The sequence below is a fragment of the Peromyscus leucopus genome, chromosome 8b, assembly GCF_004664715.2.
Source record: "Peromyscus leucopus breed LL Stock chromosome 8b, UCI_PerLeu_2.1, whole genome shotgun sequence".
Classification (NCBI taxonomy): domain Eukaryota; kingdom Metazoa; phylum Chordata; class Mammalia; order Rodentia; family Cricetidae; genus Peromyscus; species Peromyscus leucopus.
In genome coordinates this window covers 50,569,953-50,589,602 of record NC_051086.1, presented here as the reverse complement: position 1 = coordinate 50,589,602, position 19,650 = coordinate 50,569,953, and the positions used below count along the sequence as shown (strand labels likewise).

Genomic DNA, 19,650 nt, shown 5'->3' with positions numbered 1-19,650 from the left:
TGTAACTCCAGCTCTAGGGGGTCCAACATTCTCTTCTGGCCTTTGCAGGTACCTGAATACCTGTTCAAATACACACATACACACACACACACACACACACACACACACACACACACACACACACACACACTCACTTAGAAAAATCTTTAAAAAAATAATGATTTGAAGGCATAATCTACAACAGTACAGCCAGAGCCACCAGATCAAGCTTACAAGCCACATAAGTTCCAGCATTTCAAGGCCTTATGTTAAGTGTCTGTTGTGTATAGTTTGGTGACCAAAATAATATGGATTTGTCATCACATGCCATGCCCTTTAGATGCCCTTCGGATGAGGCTCTGACAGTCTTCACTGGACATTCCGGCTCAGGGTCACCAAACTGGCTGGGCTATAGTGACTGAGAGAAAATGGGGCGTGAGATGAGGCCAGCACCACAGAGGCCGGGAGCCCAGATCACCTCAGACCTTTTACGCTTAGGGAGTTTATTTTGTGCTAAGTGAGATTAGAAACCACCAGAGGGAAATAATCTATCACTTCAAAGGAAATAGCTTGACAAGAATATAAGGGTGTTTATTAAGTCACATAAGTGAAAATTTCAGGACCAGGCATAACAAGATGCAGGTCCACAAGCAATCCACGAGCAATCTGTCACCCACCATCACTGGTCTCTGGCGTTGGCTTCATGCCCAGGAAGGCTCTCTCTCTCTCCACGTTATGGGGAGATGCCAGCTGTATCTCTGAGCTTACACTCTCTGTAATTATAATTATTATGACAGACACAGGGGAGAGAAGACAACCTCCTCTCCTTTCCAGTGGAAAGAGCTCCAGTCGGCCTTGCTGGTGTCACAGAGCCTGTTTGGGACAATTATTGTGGTGATGGCGGTCCTAAAACATGAAAACCTCAGGGTTAGCAACTATGCCATAAGCTCAGGGAATGAGGCTGGGGAAAGAATACAAGCTGGCAGCACTTGGGAGGCAGACGCAAACAGATCTCTGTGAGTTCAAGGTCAGCCAGGGTTACACAGTGAGACCCCCATGTCAAAGAAAGAGAGGAGGAAGAAAAAGTGAATTAGTCAGTAACCACCATGAAAAAGTAGAAATAGGATTGTGGCCTTGCCTGTGTTTGTATCACTGAATGACCTTGGGTCTCAGGAGGCCAATTATCATGGACTTAAGGGTCCCCACAAGTACCCAGGAGGCTACTGATGTGCGTAGCAGGTGTCAGGGTAAGAAGAGACACCAGCCAGCATGGCTGACTCCATTCTGTGTAAGCACCACATTAGAATGCCACTTCAGGAGCAGATATCCTAGGACATTGCTGGTGACTCTCAGACACATCTTCTACCAAGCAGGAGTAGATGTGTCTACTACATTTTCACATTACATTTTCCTTTTGTTCCAGGGATTTCTGGTGGCCTTGCAGTATGGCTTTGCCAATGGAGAGGTATGTTTTCTACACTGCCATCCCAGCCTCTGGTGAGGTGGAGGTTATCATTCCAGGCTCCCTAGGGGTTTCCATTTGTGTGATTGTATAACTGTCACTAGTATGTACTGGCACAAACTTTTGTTGTGAACATCCATTAGAGGGGAACAGGAGGCAGATTAGACTCACGGGATGGTCTGAGAAGCTCGGAACACAGCCCTCAGTCTGTTGGAGACATGAAAGGGTTAAAAATGTGATGGAAGAGGCAACTTTGGACTTTAGGGTCTAAAAAATCTGCACCCAAACATTTGGCTGACCACTTAGAAGCTTTGTGGCTTAGTCATTTGGCTTCGATTTTCTCATGTGTAAAATATGAACAACAGCTGGCCCTGTTCATAGTGGTGCCCTGGGCATGCTCAGCACAAAGTCAACACCGAGTGCCTGGGAGCAATGCTCTTCTTATTTTTACTACATTCTGTTTCCTCTGTGTGCTAGTCAGCTTTCTGTTACTGTAACAAACACCCGAGATAATCGACCTACAAAGAAGGAAGGGTTTGTTTGGCGCATGGATTCAGAGGTTTCAGTCAATGGTTGTTTGCCTGACCACCTTGCCTTTAGGCCTGTGGTGAGACCATTCATAATGATGGGACTACACAGTGGAATGAGATGCTCACCTCATGAATGAGGGAGGGAAGGAGGGAAAGAGGGAGGGGGAGAGAGGGAGGGAGGGAGGGAGGGAGGGAGGGAGAGAGAGAGAGAGAGAGAGAGAGAGAGAGAGAGAGAGAGAGAGAGAGAGAGAGAGAGAGCGCTCATATTCTAGTATCCCCTCCAGGAATAGCCCCTCTCCTGACTTCCTTCCATTATACCTCACATCTTAAAGGTTCTACCATCTCCCAAGAGGGGCAAGGGCTGGAGACTAAACCTTCAATGCAAGAGCCTTATCCAAACTAGAGTACCCGAGAAAAGGCTTTAAGGGGCGAGAGGCAGAGGCCAGGAGGGTGTTTTCATGAGTCAGTAGTTTCCAGCCCCCTTTCATCCTTTCCACCCTCCACTCCCGGGGCTGTCTCCTCCAGTAGAATGGATGCATCTCAGCAGCAAACCCCACTTCTCCTTGGCTTGCTGCTGTTTCTGTGTCTCCACATGGGAGCTCCCTGCCCGTCAGGAAGGTTCCAGCTAAAATGCTGCTCTGTAAAGCCACCACCCGAACACCGTGTCTCGATCTTCCAGCGTCCCATCAAAAGGCAGAAAGGGAAACAATGGTGGACAGTTTTAACCTGGCTTTATGAAGTCTAGGGCCAGGCAATGTTCCATCCCATGAAATAAAATAACCGTTCCAATAAGGAGGGCAGAAGGGCTTGTTTTAGTAGATAGAAAAAGAATGAGGGAAGCAGAAATTAAGAACAAAATGATTCAAAGTGATTTTTCTTGTAAGACAGTGTCTTAGTCAGGGTTTCTGTTGCTGTGATGAAACACCATGACCAAAAAGCAAGTTGGGGAGGAAGTGATTTGTTTGGCTTTACACTTCTACAGCACCAAAGAAAACCAGGACAGGAACCTGGAGGCAGGAGCTGATGCAGAGGCCATGGAGGCGTGCTGCTTACTGGCTTTCTCCTCATGGCTCGCTCAGCCTGCTTTCTTACAGGCCCCAGGACCACCAGCCCAGGGATGGAACCATCTACGATGGCTTCTAGGCCCTTCCCCATCAATCATTAATTAAGAAAATGTCCTACAGGCTGCCATACAGCCTGATCTTACAGAGGCATTTTCTTAATTGAGGTTCCAGACGACTTTAGCTTGTGTCAAGTTGGCGTAAAACTATCCAGCACAGACAGGCATGGGCATTCATGTAGAGAAGTGCCCGGTGAACATGAGATTACTGCAGGCAACCTTTTTGTAGATGAGTTAAGGTAGAGGGACCTTTGCTACCATACCAGATGAAACTGGCCTTTTGGGGAAATTTGGCTGGTAACTCTCAGTTTATTTTGGTGGAATAGAAACTTAGCATGGCTGACTCCATTTTCAGCACAGGAACTTAAAACCAGACCATGACCTCCTATAGCATGAATTTAACAGCCTTCACCACACCCCCTACTGCTCCTGTCTCATGGTATCTTCAGTGTTTGTGCTCACGTGTCTTTCTTGTCTTTGTTCTGCTCCACCGGTAAAAGTTAAAGGTAGCCCCAAGGTAGCTCCCAGGAGCCACTTAATAAACACCTGCTGAATGGACAGGGGATCAATGACTCCAGTGACTCCAGTGACTCCAGTGACCCCACCTTTGTCTCCCCCTGGCAGGTGAAGGCTGAGCTGCGCAAGTCCTGGGGCCGCTTCTTGCTAGCTCGCCACTGGCGCTGCAGAGCCTGTGTCCTGGGGAAGAACTTCCGGTTCCTGGGGAAATGTTCCAAGAAGCTGTCGGAGGGAGATGGCGCTGAGACACTTCGGAAGCTGCAGTCCTCAACCTGCAGTTCCCACTTGGCCTCTGAGACCCGGGGGGAGCTGGGGGCTAGGTCTCACCGGGGCCGGGGAGCTTGGCCCCGGGGAAGCAGCCTGTCTGAGAGCAGTGAGGGCGACTTCACCCTGGCCAATACCATGGAGGAGATTTTGGAAGAGAGTGAGATCTAGGGCAGGGTCTGTTGCTCCAGCTCCGCCACTGGCGACTCTTGAGAAGGATGTTGATGAGCCCGGGATCCTCCTCCTGCTCACTATGCCCATTCTGATGTGAAGTTGTCTCTCCTGGGTTGTCAAGCTCGGTATAAATGAGTCTGTGTAATGCCCACGGCCCTTCCTGCCATGGTCACCCTACTGGTTCCCCTGCCAGGTGTATGTCCCAGAATGTTCACTGATCTCTGGGGCCTTGCCCTAAATTCAAGTGAATGTAGCCTTCCAAGAAGAGAAGTCACTTACTAAATAGGGTCCAGCTAGTATCTCCTTCCCCCTCATGGTACATGGCCTCTTTCTGGGTGTAGGGTGCACCGGAACCCCACAGGAAGCTTTGAAGTGTCAAGTCCTGGGGACCATGACCAACATTCTGAGAGAGCAAGTGTGGGGTGATGACCAAGAATTGGAAGGGTTTGACAAGCATCTGAGGAAATTCTGGGAGGTTCGCCCTTGGCAAACGAACCCTGGGCAGGATAGATGGAGTGACTATTATGCATTTGCTGCTCACCTGGGACATACCACTCTCCTTGGACAGGGGGTGACCCCATGTTGTCCCCCAGATCCCTCTCCTCCCTGTTTCTCTTCTCTTCCTCTCCTGTCAAGTCTCGCCTCCCTTTCTCCATCTCACTTCTGTCTGGGGTTGACAGAAGTTGGAATGTCACTACACTGTATGTTAGTTTCTGTCCTCAGTGCGGTGACCAAATGGCCTGGTGATTTAAGAGGTGAAGTGCCATGTGGGCTCATGGCTTGAGAGTGCAGTCCATCAAGGTGAGGAAGGCACAGTGGTGAGGGGTAGGGGTTCTAGTGGAGCTGCAGGATCATGAGGTGACTCATGGGGTGGCTGGTCACTGTTCTAGTCAGCATGCTGGTTGTTTTTTGTCAACTTGACACAAACCTAGAAATCTCCGGGAAGAGAAACTCTGAACTGAGGACTGTTCCTCCATCATACTGTCCCATAGGCAAGTCTGTGGGAGCATTTTTTTTGATTAACGGTTGATGTGGAAGGGCCCAGCCCACCGTGGGTGGTGCCATCCCTAGGCAGGTGGTCCTGGGTTGTATAAGAAAGCAGGCTGAGTGAGTCATGAGGAGCAAGCCAGTAAGGCACACTCCTCTATCACCTCCTGCCTCTGCTCCTGCTTGAGTTCATACCCTGACTTTGCTCAGTGATGGACTGATGTGGAAGTGTGAGTCAAATAAACCCTTTCCTCCCCAACTTGTTTTTGGTCATGATGTTTATCATGGCAGAATAAAAAAGCAAATCAGGACAGAAATTGGTACTGGAGAGTGGGCTACTGCCATGACAGATCTGACTATGTCTTTTGGGGGAGGATTGTAGAAGTGTTTGGAACTTCAGACTGGAGAAGCCTCTGAGTGTTCAAATCTTCATGGGTGTTACCAGACAATTGGAGTGTTGAGGGAGATGCGGTTGATAGAGGCCTGGCTTGTGAATTTTTAGAGGGAAGCAAAGACCCTACAAGGGTTGTCTGAGCTGTTTTGAATTGAGTTTGTAGCTTCTGGTCAGCTGAGGATGATGAATCCACTTAGTAAGAGACCAGCATCACTGAGGCAAAGCCTTCTGGGAGGTGTTCCTCAGGATAGGAAGCCGTGGTCTGGTGGGGAAGCCATGACCAGGCTGTACATCAGACCAGCAGCAAAACTGGGCAAACCAGGAAGTCGGGCAGCAGTGAAAGAAGGAGGCTGGTGCTCTGAGCTCCTTTTCCACCTTGTTCAGCGGGTGGGATGGTGCTGCCCACGTTCAGGGTCTTCCCTCCTTAGGTAAGCCTCTCTAGAAATGTCCGAAGGCACAGTGAAAGGTGTGTCTGCGAGGCGATTCTAAGTCCAGGCAAGCTGACAGTGAAGATTCACCACACTGTCCTTTCTCTGGCCTCAGCTGCCCGGAGCCTTCTGAATGTTGTCATTGGTTCTGTCCTCTTCTTCCTGGGTCCTCCTGTCCTTCTGAAGTCAGCTTCTACCAGCCCACTTGTTCTACATACCTCAGAGAAGGAACATCCTTCCATTGATCCTTTGATAGCCAGGCTTCCTGCTCCAGGAGGCTAATCCACTACTTTCCTGACTCAAGCCCCATGGACAAGAATTTTTCTTCCCAGACAGGTGCCGACAGCCCAGGGGAGGGAAAAGGACTCCGGCTGAGTGTGGACTTGCCGGGGGTGGCGCAAGAAGCCCAAGGCTCTACAGCTGTTAGGCTTATTGGACCTTCATGCCAATGGGAAATCAGCTGCATTTGACCTGACCTACGGAGGCTGAGGAGGGTCAGGCAGCCAAGGCCAGGCTCAGTTACGGAGGCCACAAGGCAAGAGGTTGCAGAATGACTGAGGGAGGAACTGTTTGTAGAAACATTGTGCAGATGGCGAGGAGTGCTGTTTTTTAGTGGGCAAAGTGTATGTGTCCATGGTGGGGTATGTGTCCATGGTGGGGTATGTGTCCATGGTGGGGTATGTGTCCATGGTGGGGTATGTTACCTGGGTGGGGTATGTGTCCATGGTGGAGTATGTGTCCATGGTGGAGTATGTTGCCTGGGTGGGGTATGTGTCCATGGTGGGGGATGTTGCCTGGGTGGGGGGTATGTGCCCATGGTGGGGGATGTTGCCATGGATAGGAACACTGCCTTGATACTTCTCAAGCAGAGTTTCTGGGCTCAGCAAATGGAACTCAAGATATTCCATTGTATGTGAACTTCAGAAGATATCCATGAATAATCTCCTTATGTTAAGTTTATCCTATAATAGACTGAAATTCATCTGAAATTCGAATCTAATTGTACATTGTGTCTTACCTGGCCACTCTCTTTATTAGGAGATGTGAAGGCAAGACCAGAACAAGATGAGCAAGTCAGCAAGGACAAGGGTGAACCACTTAAGGTGGTCAGTTGCCTCTGAAAAGCACAGTGATAAAATAAATTGTAACTTAATGCAATTTTTTTTTAAAAAAAGTCAAACCCACTAACTATAGCCCATAGGCCACTTGTAAGGATAAAGTTTATTGCCACCAGGGCAGGGTTGAGTGTGCAAAAGATGAAGGCCCAGGATGCTAGCATAGGTTCTAACCATGACCTTGTCTACAATGCTAATAGTGTGTTCATTTTATCAATAATTTTGGTATTGAGTGATTGCATTAAAATATTATTTATCTCGACTATGGAGCTTTCCTGGTGTCCCCTTACATTCTACGCCATTCCCAGCCCCGGTTTGCAGGGTGTGGACAGACATTAAGCAAGTGCATAATGAAGCAAGGGTTTGGGGTATCTAAATTTCCAGAATTTATATTCAAACACATATCCCATTTCTCTCTCTTTTTTGCAAACGTACTTCCTTTCCCTGTTACTGGGCAGGCAGCTCCAAGAATGCTGGGACATCTTGCTTTTCTAGCATGTGCCCAGCCCAGGGCTGGTGTGGAAAAGTGGTTCCAGATCCACTGGCTGAGAGAGGGTTAAAGCGCCCCTGGTGAGTGTCAGGTTTTGCCTAGATGGGGGGGGGGCTGTCTGAGATCTTATCAGGAACAGGGAGAGGGGTTTCCCTAAAGCATCTGTAGACAGAGTCACCCTCCCACACTTCTTCCGCTTTGTTGTGCTGCTGATTAAAACGAGTTTGTTTTAAGTTGGTTTTCCTGCCGTCCATTCTCTGTTTCTAATTGAGCCGGAAGTCTCCCACCTGCCTGGGGAATCCCTTGAACTGGTTCTGAGAAGAAGTGGGGAGAAAGGGTGTGGTCCACCGTTTCGGAAGGGCTGGAAGCAGAGGTCAGCTGTCAAAAGGGTTAGGCCAGTGGTCTCTTTTTCCAAACCAGCTCTTAAATCTCTCAGTGTGCTGGTTGCTTGCAGGTCTAGCCTGCTGCCCACAGTCCTTCTGACACTGGGTGACAAAACGGGCCGTTGTACATGCCAAGCAAATGCTGTGCCTCTGGGCTCCATCCCCAAACACTGCCCACCCCCTCCCCATTATTTTCCTTTTCTTGAAACAGAATCTTGCTATGTAGCCAAGGCTGGCCCGAAACTCAGTGTGTAGTCACAGTGACCCTGAATTTACAATCCTTCTGCCCCAGCCTCCCAAGGGCTGGGATTACAGCCACATGTTACTATTCCCTGTGTGGAAACCTTTTAAATGGAGCAATGGCTGCATCTGATTCCATTTATTCGGATAGAATACCCAGTGTCTAGAAGGAGGAACCCAGGCATGGCTGGATCTGACTGCGGATATTCTGATTGAATACCCCAAGCCTGGAAGCAGGAACCGAGGCATCCACTGCCATCTATAGAAGCATTATTCACAGGAGCCAAAAATGGGAACATCTTGGTGTCTATCACCCCCTGGTTCCATGGATAGTGTCTAAGCCTGAGGAGGGAAGTAAAGCGATCGACCGCTCTAGGAGAGCTGCTTCTCATGATGACTTCCACGTCTATCATGGAGTCATTCTAACGGATCTTCCTACAGAAGACTTTGCAGCACATCAGGAGCCCTACAACCATGCCCGCCGTAGTGGAAAATCTGGTGTCCGGGCACAGCAAGGGCACCAGGCACTAAGAGACGTATGGGTGAATCTGTGGGAGCCACAGGGACTTCATGATTAGGCAGCCTGTTCTTTCAGACTTGAGTGACAATGATATCCAGACCTCCGATGGAAATAAGAAGCCCCCAGTCTCATAGTCCACCAGGAGTCTTAATCAAGGAAGGGATGGGAAGAGGCCTGGAGGGGATCCCTAAGTCACTGTGGGATCGACTAAATTCCCCAGTCCCCTCCCTGCACTGGCTCCCAGCTACCCACCATTTCTATAACGGAGAAGCATCTTAAACAGGTGATGTGCCCACTCATTCCCTCATCCCTGAATTGCTCTGGAGATGCTGTGTGTTGCATCTCTCTTCTGCCATAGATGATGAACTATCCCAAGATTCATGATCCTGTCATGTCCAGGACCAAAACTTCTGCAGGCACTCTGGTGTCATCAGAAAGGCTCTAATGTAAGTCCTAAGTCCTACTCTTCTTTCATCAGTGTTCTCATCTATATTGCAGATGTGGTAATACTTCCACCCCTAAAATAGTAACTACAAAGAGCCTCACACTGTGCCTGACTCACAGACAGCATTCAGGTGCTCACTATCTTGTTCTCTTTCTCCTAAGAGCAGTGTCTCTGGGTTGGTGATTGGGACATCACTGTGGCTAAGTCTTGGGAGCTGCAAAGGATCACCCCGAACACCAGCAAAGGGAGACACCCCAGCCTCAGGGAGTTGTGTACAGGTCGGTGAAGGGTCAGAGCATCCATATATTTCCCTGACCTCATCTTGGAACTCCAGGTTGGAGAATCAATGGGCTTTCTACACGAGTCTTGTGGTCTTGGAGAAGCCACTTGAGGCATTCTTGGGTAGCCCCAGCCCTGGAGCTTCAAGGGAGCCATGTATACTGGTACATGTCCCTGGCTCAGTCTCTGCCTCTCAGCTGGCTGGCCTTGGACAAGCTGCTTCTATGAGTTCTGTTTCCTTGTCTCCTACATGAGGGCCTGGGGGCAGGGAGAGGGGGGCATCTATGGCTCCCTCTTCACTACCCACCCAACCAGGCAGGGCTCCTGTCCATCCCCTGAAAACAGTGCCACCCCAAGGTTTCCTGTCTCGGTAGATGGCACTGCTATGTAGCCAGCCACAGCCCTCCTGCCATCCTTGCTCCTCTTTTTTCTCACGTGTCAGTGGCAGGATGCTACCCTCTGCAGCTGTCCTTTCGTCCCTCTGCCACTCCTGAACCCGGGCCACCATTGTCACCACTGGCCCCCAGTCTCGTCCACGTATTCTATCCACCCTGCTAGGAGCTTGCTCCCCAAAACAAACCTTTCCTACTTGGACTGGCACAGGCACTGGCAAAGGCTGCAAAGGACATTTCGGGATTACAGTTCTCTGGAAGCAGATGCCCCTTCCTGCATCCGTGGCTGTGCCAGTCACTCTGAGATGCGAGCTCTCCGCCTTCCTCCCATTCCCCCCTAGAGTCTGCTGTGAGTGGGTCTGAATGTATCGCTTCATCGGAAATAGCGTCTCTGGTCATTACTGCCAAGCCAGCCCCTAGAGTGTTATGTATTCCCTTAGTGCTCTGCATGTCACCATGGTAACCTTGGTCCTGGCATTAAGCTCCATCAGCCTGGTAGAGAGGCCCATGCCTGTAATGTTAGCTCATGGAAGGCTTAAGCAGGTAGATCGTTCTGGGTTCAAGATCAGCATAGGCTCCAGAGTGAGACTTTGTCTTGAAAAAAACCTAACCCGAAGAAACAAGATCCATCATCTTCCCTCAGAGACCTTTATCTCTCAGGAGAGCACCACTCAGGGCCATTCGCATCTCCTTCAGCACCCTCGCTGGCCTAGAGCTGCAATCACATCAACCCATCCAGCTGCCAGGAAGCGGTTCCTTTTCCAGGTGGAAAATGACTAGCCAGCTGTGTGCCCAGTCTTGCATTTATTGCAACCTGCTTACCCAGCAATCCCCAAAGGAGCTTAAGCAGGGCTGACATTTGGGACTCCTATGACCTAAGCCTGGGATTATCACAAGGCTACCTGGGCAGGAGAAGGAGACAGGTAGGGTGGGAAGGGAGGGTCACCGAAGACAAAAGGAAGCAGAAACCGTGTCCTGCTAAGGACCTTTAGTTGGCAAGGAGAGGTTTGGTTCCCCATCTCTCCAGGCCCAGGGTGTGTGTGTGTGTGTGTGTGTGTGTGTGTGTGTGTGTGTGCCCACTCGTGCGTGCACGCGAGCATGCTGACATGTGAGCATGCTCACACTGCGGGTGTTTATGTGAGGGGTGGGGGAGGAGGTGGGCAGCTCCCATCACTGATTCTTTTCCTTTATCCTCTCCTTCACTTTTTGAGGTTCAAACTGGATCAGTCGTAGGATTTCCTTATTGGCCAGGGTCCCCTCGATGAATTCCTCCTCGGTGAGTTTATCTGTGTAGTCGAGGAGAAGCATTAGTCAGGACTGGCCGTCTCAAGCTGCAGAAGGTGATTCCCCAACCTCCACACCTAGTAAAACTGTGTGAAAATATACTGAACACTCAGGACTCCCAGGGACCCCCACTACCCTACCAGATGTCACCCCTCCTTCAAGACCCTTGATCCTCCCTCAAATCAGCCCAAGACAACCAAATATTCGCATCATAGATGTCTCCCAGAACCTATTCCTATACCCTGTTCCTTCTGCTTGGGCAGAGCTCTTGCCTTGTTGGTTATTACACATCGAAATCATCAATGATTATAAATACCTCTTTTCATATGCCTTCAAAATTGCCCCCCAGCTCCAGCCTAAAGTTCTAGGGGCAAATCTAGGAGGCTGAGAGAGGCAGGCCTAAAGTCTCAGTGCGGAAGTAGGAGCTGTGTCCCCAAAGGAGTGACGAGCGAGAGATCAAGGGAATAGAGGCATGCTAAGGATAGCCTTGCTTGCAGCAAAGTCTCTTGTGTGCCCATAGTACTCAAACAACCTTGTGACACCAGGTGACACATCCTTTGTGACTGCCTCCCCTGCTTGCAATTCTCTCAGTCTGTTCTACCTCATTTGGGATGAGGATGGAGAGAGAGAGAGCCTCTGCTTCCAGCCAGCCAGGTTTCCTTGTGTGTGTGCATGGGTGTGTGTGTGTGTGTGTGTGTGTGTGTGTGTGTGTGTGTGTGTGTGTGTGTGTGTGTGTGTGTGTGTGTGTGTGTCTCAGTCTAGCCAAATGCATAGCACTGCACCCTTCCTCTCTGGGCTTCATGCTACTGTTCTTGGGGTTACAAACATCACAGAGGCTGGGGTGTAGCAGAAGAGAGTGAGGCAAAGCTCATCCTCAGAGGGTCTTGTGGGAAGACATTCCCGTGTAGAAAGAAGTCTAGGGTGAGACAGATCTTTCCTGTTCAGGGTCACTCTCAGGATCCTCAGTACAGTGTGGACACAATACCGCAGAGTTAGATTCAACTTCCATTGGCTTACATTCATGGCCTTTGGACATCCTTAGTTCTTACTGGAGCTGGGATCGATCCAGGATACTTCTCTGCCTAAGTCTGGGTGGTGACATTGGATTTCAAAGTTCTAACTGCCTCACCAGCCTCACTCCAAGCTTGAAAGTCCCATCCCTGGAGCCTGCTACTATGACAATGCTGTCTTCAGATGGGGCATGTGAAATACACACACACACACACACACACACACACACACACACACACCCCAGCAGTGACAGCCAGCATTCTAACACCAGCCTTTCCGGTGGAGCACTTTTCAGATTAGCAAAAAGTAGCAGAGGGACCCTGACACGTGGACAGACAGACCCAGAGGGAAGTGGGGGAGGATTCAGAAGTTAAGCGTCACAGGAAGCCATCTAACCCACCCAGAATCCATGCAAGCCAAGCGTTCAGGGGGCAAGTGCCAATGGGGCTGGGTGCACAATGGAACCAGGGGAGTGCCTAGGCACAATATGTAAGGAGTTGTTCACTTTTAGGGGGTGCAGGGATACGGCTGCCCCTTGAGAGTGAGCACCGCTATGAACTGCGCGCTCCGAGAGCCTGCTTCCCTCACCCTGGCTCCCACCTCAGGGTCTTCCTCTGATGCCAGTATTTGACTGTGGAGTAGGGACAGACCATCTCCACCTCTATTTTGTATCCTTCTGAGGATTTGTTTCTTTAGCCCTGGTAAGGGTCTTCCTCTGACGCCATCATTTGACTGTGGAGTAGAGATAGATCATCTCCACCTTTATTTTGTATCCTTCTGAGGATTTGTTTCTTTAGCCCTGGTAAAAGCGTGCCCCAGAGGACACATGAGGGTGTGTCAGACATGCCTGAGCTACGCTGTACTGTATTTACTGAGACACCTCGGGTTTTAAACAACTCGGATGCTTACATCTCTTAAAAAATAAAAGAAAATTATATGACATGGTAGCAATAAGCTCCATATTTCCCTAGGGGAAATGTGAGAACTCTTCAGGGCTGTTTACCAGTTCCTGACTCTCAGTGGGGCTATCATCCACTGCACTCAAGTTCATTATCAAGCCCCATGTGGCTATGAATCTGTAGACCCTGTCTGACACCAAGTCAGTCTGACTCTTTCTGTCTGTCTGTCTGTTGCTTCGTCCCACCTCCCACCCCCACATGCGTACATTGTGTGTGTGTTTGTGTGTGTGTGTGTGTGTGTGTGTGTGTGTGTGTATGATGATACCAATTCTTGTACTGTATCCTTCCCATAATGGCTGTGCGTGCCATGAACCAACAGCTCCAGCTGCCACATTCTGGAATTCATCACTCTTTCAAGCTCCAGAGGCTGCTCCCAGGCAGCCACTAAGCAGCGCAAGGACACTGAAAGGCCCAGTGAGGACATCCCAATGAATGCCAGCACTGTCTTAGAGTGTCACGGCCTAGGTGCTTCTTACCTATCCTTCCTCCCTGTCCTTTATCCCTGTACTGATTCCCAGATGGGGGCCAGGTCCTCATGACATGGGCTTTCCCAGCCACAGGTCCCTGCCCGGTTTCCCTTGGTGGCTCTCCTCTCAATAAACTCCTAGCAATGTCATTGACTCTAATCCCTTCTTGGTGGGGTTTTGAGGTCACTGAAAGTAGCTTCTTGGTTAGTTCTGGGGTCTCTGCTGGGTGAGCTGCTGTCTTCTCCTATTCTCACTGTGCAGGGAACATCTGCATAGCAAGTAACTAGAAGAGAGAAAGGGCAGCATTCCTCTAAACTCGCCAGTGTGTACACATGGCCAGGGAGCCTGCACACTTTACATTAGCTCTAGGTTAAAAGACTGCCAAACCTGACACCCCAGTACTCATGAAGCTGAGGCAAGAGGACCACTAGTTCACTGTCAACCTGGGATATATAGTGTTTTCCTTCTTTCCCCCACAAGCCCAGGCAGTGAGTGAGTTTGGTGAGTAATAGGGGTGTGTTGGTACCCCCCATCGGCTGGAGGGTAGTAGTAGACCTAGTCCTCGCCGATGCATCTGGCTGACAACTACCCTTGACTTTGAAGATAGCTTGGAGAAAGTGTGGTGACAAGAAGTGTCCCCGGCCTGGGCACTGGGACTCAGAAGAGGGAATCCTGCTGGGGGTCTCCAGGAAATAGCAGAGGCTGTAAAGTCAGAAATAATAAAGACAATGGAATTCACCATCCTCTTTCTTTCCAAAGAATGCCCAAATCTTCTCAGCCCGCTTTTCTGGGGTGTTTTCATCATCTGGAAGGTGTTTCACATCCTCAGGCTTGATCATTTTGAAAATAGCCTGTAGCAGACGGAGAGAAAGATCTAGTCACAAGGAGCAGTAAGGGCTTAGTGGTCATGAGAAATCCGTGTCTCGCACTACACACAAATCTACCAGAGATGGATTAAAGACTTAATTTTCCAGCCCAAACTATATAATTCCTGGAGGGCGCATTAAGCTTCATGACGTTGGTTGTGATAATGATATTTGAACTATTGGGATTATATTAAAACTTAAGAAGCTTCTACACAACGAAGGAGACAACAAGATTAGATAACCTTGGGATAGGAGAAAATGTTTACAATCCTTTGATAAGGATTACTTTAATAAGGGATTAATATATATCATATATGAAGAACACCTCCAACTCAATGCTAAAACAATAAGTGCCGTTGAGGGTGGTGGAAAAAGAGAAAGGGGCCAGCCTGGTCTACACAGGGAGCTCCAAGATAGCCAGGGCTACATAGTGAGACTCTGTCTCAAACAAACGAAGAAACAAACAAACAACAAACAAATAAACAAAACCACACACAAAAGCAAACAAAACAATAAACAACTGAATTAAAAACAGACAAGGGAACTGGACAGACATTTCTTTAAAAAAATAAATAAAAAAGAGAGATGGCCAACAAGTATGTGTAAAGGTGCTCAGCTTCATTAGACCATAGCAAGGTATCCCTTCCACCTGTTGGGACAGCTACTCTTACAAAAGCTTGCCTTGTCTGGGTCTCTTGTCAGATGGGGCTGGGGACATGGCTCAGTGGTAAAGCTCTAGCTTGCGGGAGGCCCAGGTTTGATCCTCAGCGCAGCAATAAACACTCCCACCCCAGACGCAAAGACCAAAGGTAAGTGTTGGAGAGGATGTGTAGAAAAGGAAGCCCCTGGTCATTACTTGGGCCACCACATCATTACTTCTCTTTCTTGATACCCAAACAGCCTGGAGCATCAGGTGTCCTCTAAGGCAACAAGTTTACAGTCCAGGTGCCTACCAAAGCCCCACATGTTTTACTGAATCAAAATTCCTGAGGGCAGGACCCAGGCATCATTAGCACCTTTGAGACCTTTGTAAGGGACAGTGAATATGGAGGAAAACTTGCTTTTTAGTGTGCCATTTGAATTTTCTGACTAGATGCCATAGTTTTGTTCAGGAAAAAAAGAGTAAGAAATAGAAATATCCCAACAATTATCTCACAGCAGCGCCGAGGTTGAAGTTTGGGGGCCACTAGCACAGACCCTGCCTCCTACAGGCTTGAGAGAATCAAACAGTGTCTTCTGGGTCTGCAAGGTTCTCTTTCCCAGTTCTCTAGCAGGACTAACCAGATGTTGGCCTATGACCATAAAGGCTAACATCTTTCTAAACACTCACATCACTCTTCTAAGCATTTTTAGATTAATTCTCAAGAGAACCTTACAGAGAGGATGTTGTTGGTCCCATTTTACAGGCAGCAAGCAAACCTGGAAACATCAAACTTCTGCAAAGTTACCCAGGGCAGCAGAGAGTCTAACACGGGCAGATAAGTTCTAGAATCTGCATTCTTGCATTATACCTGAGTCTGCTTATCTCATTTCTGAAGATCATAGACTAGGTTGGGGACGTGGAAGGGAGGTGTGAAAAAGATTTGCAAACGTCTGTTTGGGACACAGAAATCCCCTTAGATACCCTCCAGCTGAGGGAGGAATCCAGAGAAAGGCTGGGTGTTGGGCCCAGGGATCCCCTCCAGCCTCTTCTCTCTCCCATTGAGGACAAAGCCAGACGTGCTCCTGACCTATTTGAATGAGATCAGAGAATTGGACAAGGTGGTACCTGTTTATCCCGATTGACCTAATGACATTTCCATAGGGTAGAATTTTAAGTAGCTCTTAACATATTTTTAATCTGGTTGAGGTCACATCTGTAATCTCAGTTACTGTGGGGACTGGGGCAAGAAGGCAGAGAACCTGAGGACAGCCTGAACGGCACAGGGAGACTTCCAGAAAAATAAAATGTTTCTGAAAAACTTGTGATGAAATAGGAAAATATTCATAATAAAAGAATAACAGAAAAGGCATGGGGGAAAGTCACATGTAAATATGTTAGGATTCCTCCAATCGAGGACAAAGCCAGAAGTGCTCCTGACCTATATGACATCAGAGAAGTGAACAGGGTGGTCCCTGTTTATCCTGATACCAGGTTTCTAGGATTCTACTGACTCAGCAGCTCCAGGTCCAGCCAGGCTCACAGAGGACACTCAAGGCTAGAGATCCTCAGTTGTTAGGCAGGCTCAGACCGTGGGTAAGTACATTGACAAGAGAACCTGGGCAGCTGCTGCCTTTGACCAAACCCCTGCCTCCCTGGAGACTCAAGGACACTACAAAAGGGTAACAATGCCTGGACTTCAGGAGGGTCAACATCCATAAGAAGTGCCCTTGCCCACTGGTGCTAGGACGAGAAGGACACCAAGTCTGGTAGTCCAGGGAAGGGGCTTTATAGGCAGCACACAGACCCCCTGAAATGAACAGAAGTATAGATGACTCCCAGAATTCCTCTCTCCTGATCTACCGGCACCATGTCCAGGCATGATGGCTAAATACTGGCTGTGACCGGCTATCTGTGTGACCTCTCCTTCAACACTGAGTGGGTTGGTGGTAGAGTGGGAGGGAGTCAAGCCCTCGGGGTTCTGGGAAAGGCCATAGAAATCATCAAAGCCTCACCCTGGACCAGGGGAGGTTATATGCATTTCCCACGGTCTGAATAGTGAGTTGGTGTCAGAGCTGGCACAAGAACTCATCATTTCTGGCTTCCAGACCAATGCTTTCACAATGACCTTGTGACCCGGTGACGATGGAGGCCTTGGACTCAGCCTCTCCTCCCTACCTCTTCTCTCTGCTCCTCTCCTTCCTCTTTTCCTAGAAGAGCATCAACCTAGCACTCTTTAGGTGGCTTTGAATTGGTCCCCACCCCGTGCCACCCAGGGACTCCAAAACTAACCCAGAGGAGGTTGCTCTGCAGGCTTTGCCCCACAGACAGTGAGAGCAGCACATGTCGGACCCTTTTCCAGAGATGACCTAGCCTGCCCCTCGCTACAGGCCTTGCTATTATGTTTGTGGTTTATCCTAATAAGGGACAGGGAGAATTTTGCAAGTAAAAAAGCATGATTACAAATGCACCAAACATTACACAAAATATGAAGAATATTGTCCCTTCTAACAGGAATGGAATTCAAAAAATAAAGCAAGTGATAGGGATGGGGTGGGGTGGGGGGCTGGGTTAGGAGGAAAATCGGTAGACACTCAAAGAAAGAACTTCAGTGACATAATATGAGGGGAAATTGAAGTTCTCTGATGTCTAAAACTATAGGACGCTTGAATGAATGACCTTAGGACATTTCCATAGGGTAGAATTTTAAGTAGCTCTTAACATATTTTTAAACTGCCTGTGGTCACATCTGTAATCCCAGCTCCTGGGGGGACTGAGGTAAGAAGGCTGAGAACCTGAGGACAGCCTGAACGGTACAGGAAGACTCCTAGAAAAATAAAATGTTTCTGAAAAATCTGTGATGATATAGAAAATATTCATGATAAAAGAATAACAGGAAAGGCGTGGGGAAAAGTCACATGTAAATATGTTAGGATTCCGGAACTGTCTTAAAGCAGATAAAACACTGGAAAGGCGTGTAGCAATGTACTAACAATAAGTACATGGGTTATGGATTTTAGTCTGCAACATCCCTTTGGCATCGTTTCTAAATTTCACAGACTGCTTATATATCAGATAAAAAAGAACTACTTGTAAGACAGCAAAAATACTCAGAACAAACTGTAGGCAGAAGGGAGAGGAGACAGAGAACTCCACAGATCGGATCAGGAACCTTGAGGATCCCTGCCTAGGCCCACCACACCAGGATTAGGAAGAGAACCAATCAGGACCTAGATTCCATGTTCCCCGCTGTGGTCAATGCTTTATAATTGAAGCATATGTGTTTTAACTTTACTGTTGTAGAGTCTACATGTGTGTTACTGAATAAAACAAAACAAAACCCAAAAACTGAAGACTTAATGGGGAAGGGGAAAACGTGTGACAGAGGAAAGGAGGAAGAGAAGAGAGAGAGAGAGGAGGGGGAGGAGAGAGGAAGAGGAGGAGGGACAAGGGAAGAAGGAGGAAGGGAAAATTTGAACTGTATTAGGAAACACCCCGATTGTTCTTTGGGAAGCAGATGACACTACGGGGAGGTACCCTCTAATTCTCTCAGGACGTTGGAGATCCTTCCTTTTCCCACTCCACTGGGCTACACAGCATCTGTGCCCTCCACCCCATGCCCTCCTCCCCGGGGATCCCACACAGGTGGCCGGGACAGAGACACACTGACCATGACGATCTCCAACACCTCGTTCTTGCTGATGGCCCCGTTGCCATCCACGTCGTAGAGCGAGAAGGCCCACTCGAGCTTCTGCGTGGGCTTGCCCGCCGTGGTCATGTGCAGCGCGATCACGTACTCCTTGAAGTCCAGGGTACCATCGCTGTTGGCATCGAAGCTGCGGAACACGTGCTGCGCGTAGGCCTTAGGGTCTGAGTCCGGGAAGAACTTGGAATAGATGCTTTCGAACTCCTGCCGCGTGATGCGGCCGCTGGGGCACTCCTTCAGGAAGGACTGGTACCAGGCACACAGCTCCTCCTCGGTAAACTTGGTGTTGAGCTGCAACTCCTCCAGGATCTCCTTGGACAGAGCCCCGCTCTTGCTGTTCCCCATGGTGAGGGAGAGTGGGCGCCGTGGGGGCGGGAGGGACAAGTGTGGTCGCCTGGCTAGTGAGGCTGTGGGCAGCTGTAGGGTGGAGACCCAGGTGCTGATGGATTAGGGGGGGATTTGCAGACAGTTCCTCCCAGTCCTTGGAAGGAGGAGGGGCACAGAGCCCTCCTGAGATTAAAATAAAGAGCTGAGAGTAGACACTCACCTCCTCTGTGTCTGCTGAGAAGAAAGGACCAGAGTGGGGACCCTTGAATCAGGCATTCTCCTGAACTCAAGTCCTGGAAGAGTCATCCTGGCCCCTGTGTGTGTTCCCCCATCTCAGGGGCACCCACAGGACCTTGTAAGGCTGTGGTTAGGGATTTGGGGGCTCGAGGTAGCTGGGTTTAAAATTCCAGCCCTGCCACTTAACCTAGGGCATCTTCTTCTTTTTTTTAATTAAGAAAAAATTTTAATTCATTTTACATACCAATCAAAGATCCCCCCCCATTCCCTCCTCCTGCCCCCTCTCCAAACCCACCCCCATTCCCTCCTACAAGAAGGTAAGGCCTCCCATGGGGAGGTACATCTAGAAGAGGCAGGTCCAAGCTCCTACCCCGCCACTAGGCTGTGCTGAGGTGTCCCATCATAGGTAGTGGGCTCCAAAAAGCCTGGTCTTAA

At 49.1% G+C, this 19,650-nt stretch overlaps 2 protein-coding genes across 2 annotated transcripts in view; one reads left to right on the top strand and one right to left on the bottom strand.

Annotated features, from left to right (window-relative positions):
* Positions 1 to 5,105, top strand: part of Glp2r (glucagon like peptide 2 receptor) — a 52,863-nt gene extending 47,758 nt beyond the window's left edge. Inside the window, exons 12-13 of the mRNA XM_037201268.1 lie at positions 1,403 to 1,444; positions 3,716 to 5,105. Coding sequence (XP_037057163.1) covers positions 1,403 to 1,444; positions 3,716 to 4,042 — 369 coding nt within the window. The 3' untranslated portion in view covers positions 4,043 to 5,105. The remainder of the gene's footprint in view (positions 1 to 1,402; positions 1,445 to 3,715) is intronic.
* Positions 5,106 to 10,574: 5,469 nt separating this feature from the next.
* Positions 10,575 to 19,420, bottom strand: Rcvrn (recoverin). The gene is made up of 3 exons (XM_028869542.2): positions 18,616 to 19,420; positions 14,179 to 14,290; positions 10,575 to 11,004 (listed from the first exon to the last, which is right to left on the bottom strand). Exons 1-3 carry the CDS (start codon positions 18,994 to 18,996, stop codon positions 10,889 to 10,891), a joined length of 609 nt encoding a protein of 202 aa, XP_028725375.1. The 5' UTR covers positions 18,997 to 19,420; the 3' UTR covers positions 10,575 to 10,888.
* Between the last annotated feature and the right edge of the window lie 230 nt (positions 19,421 to 19,650).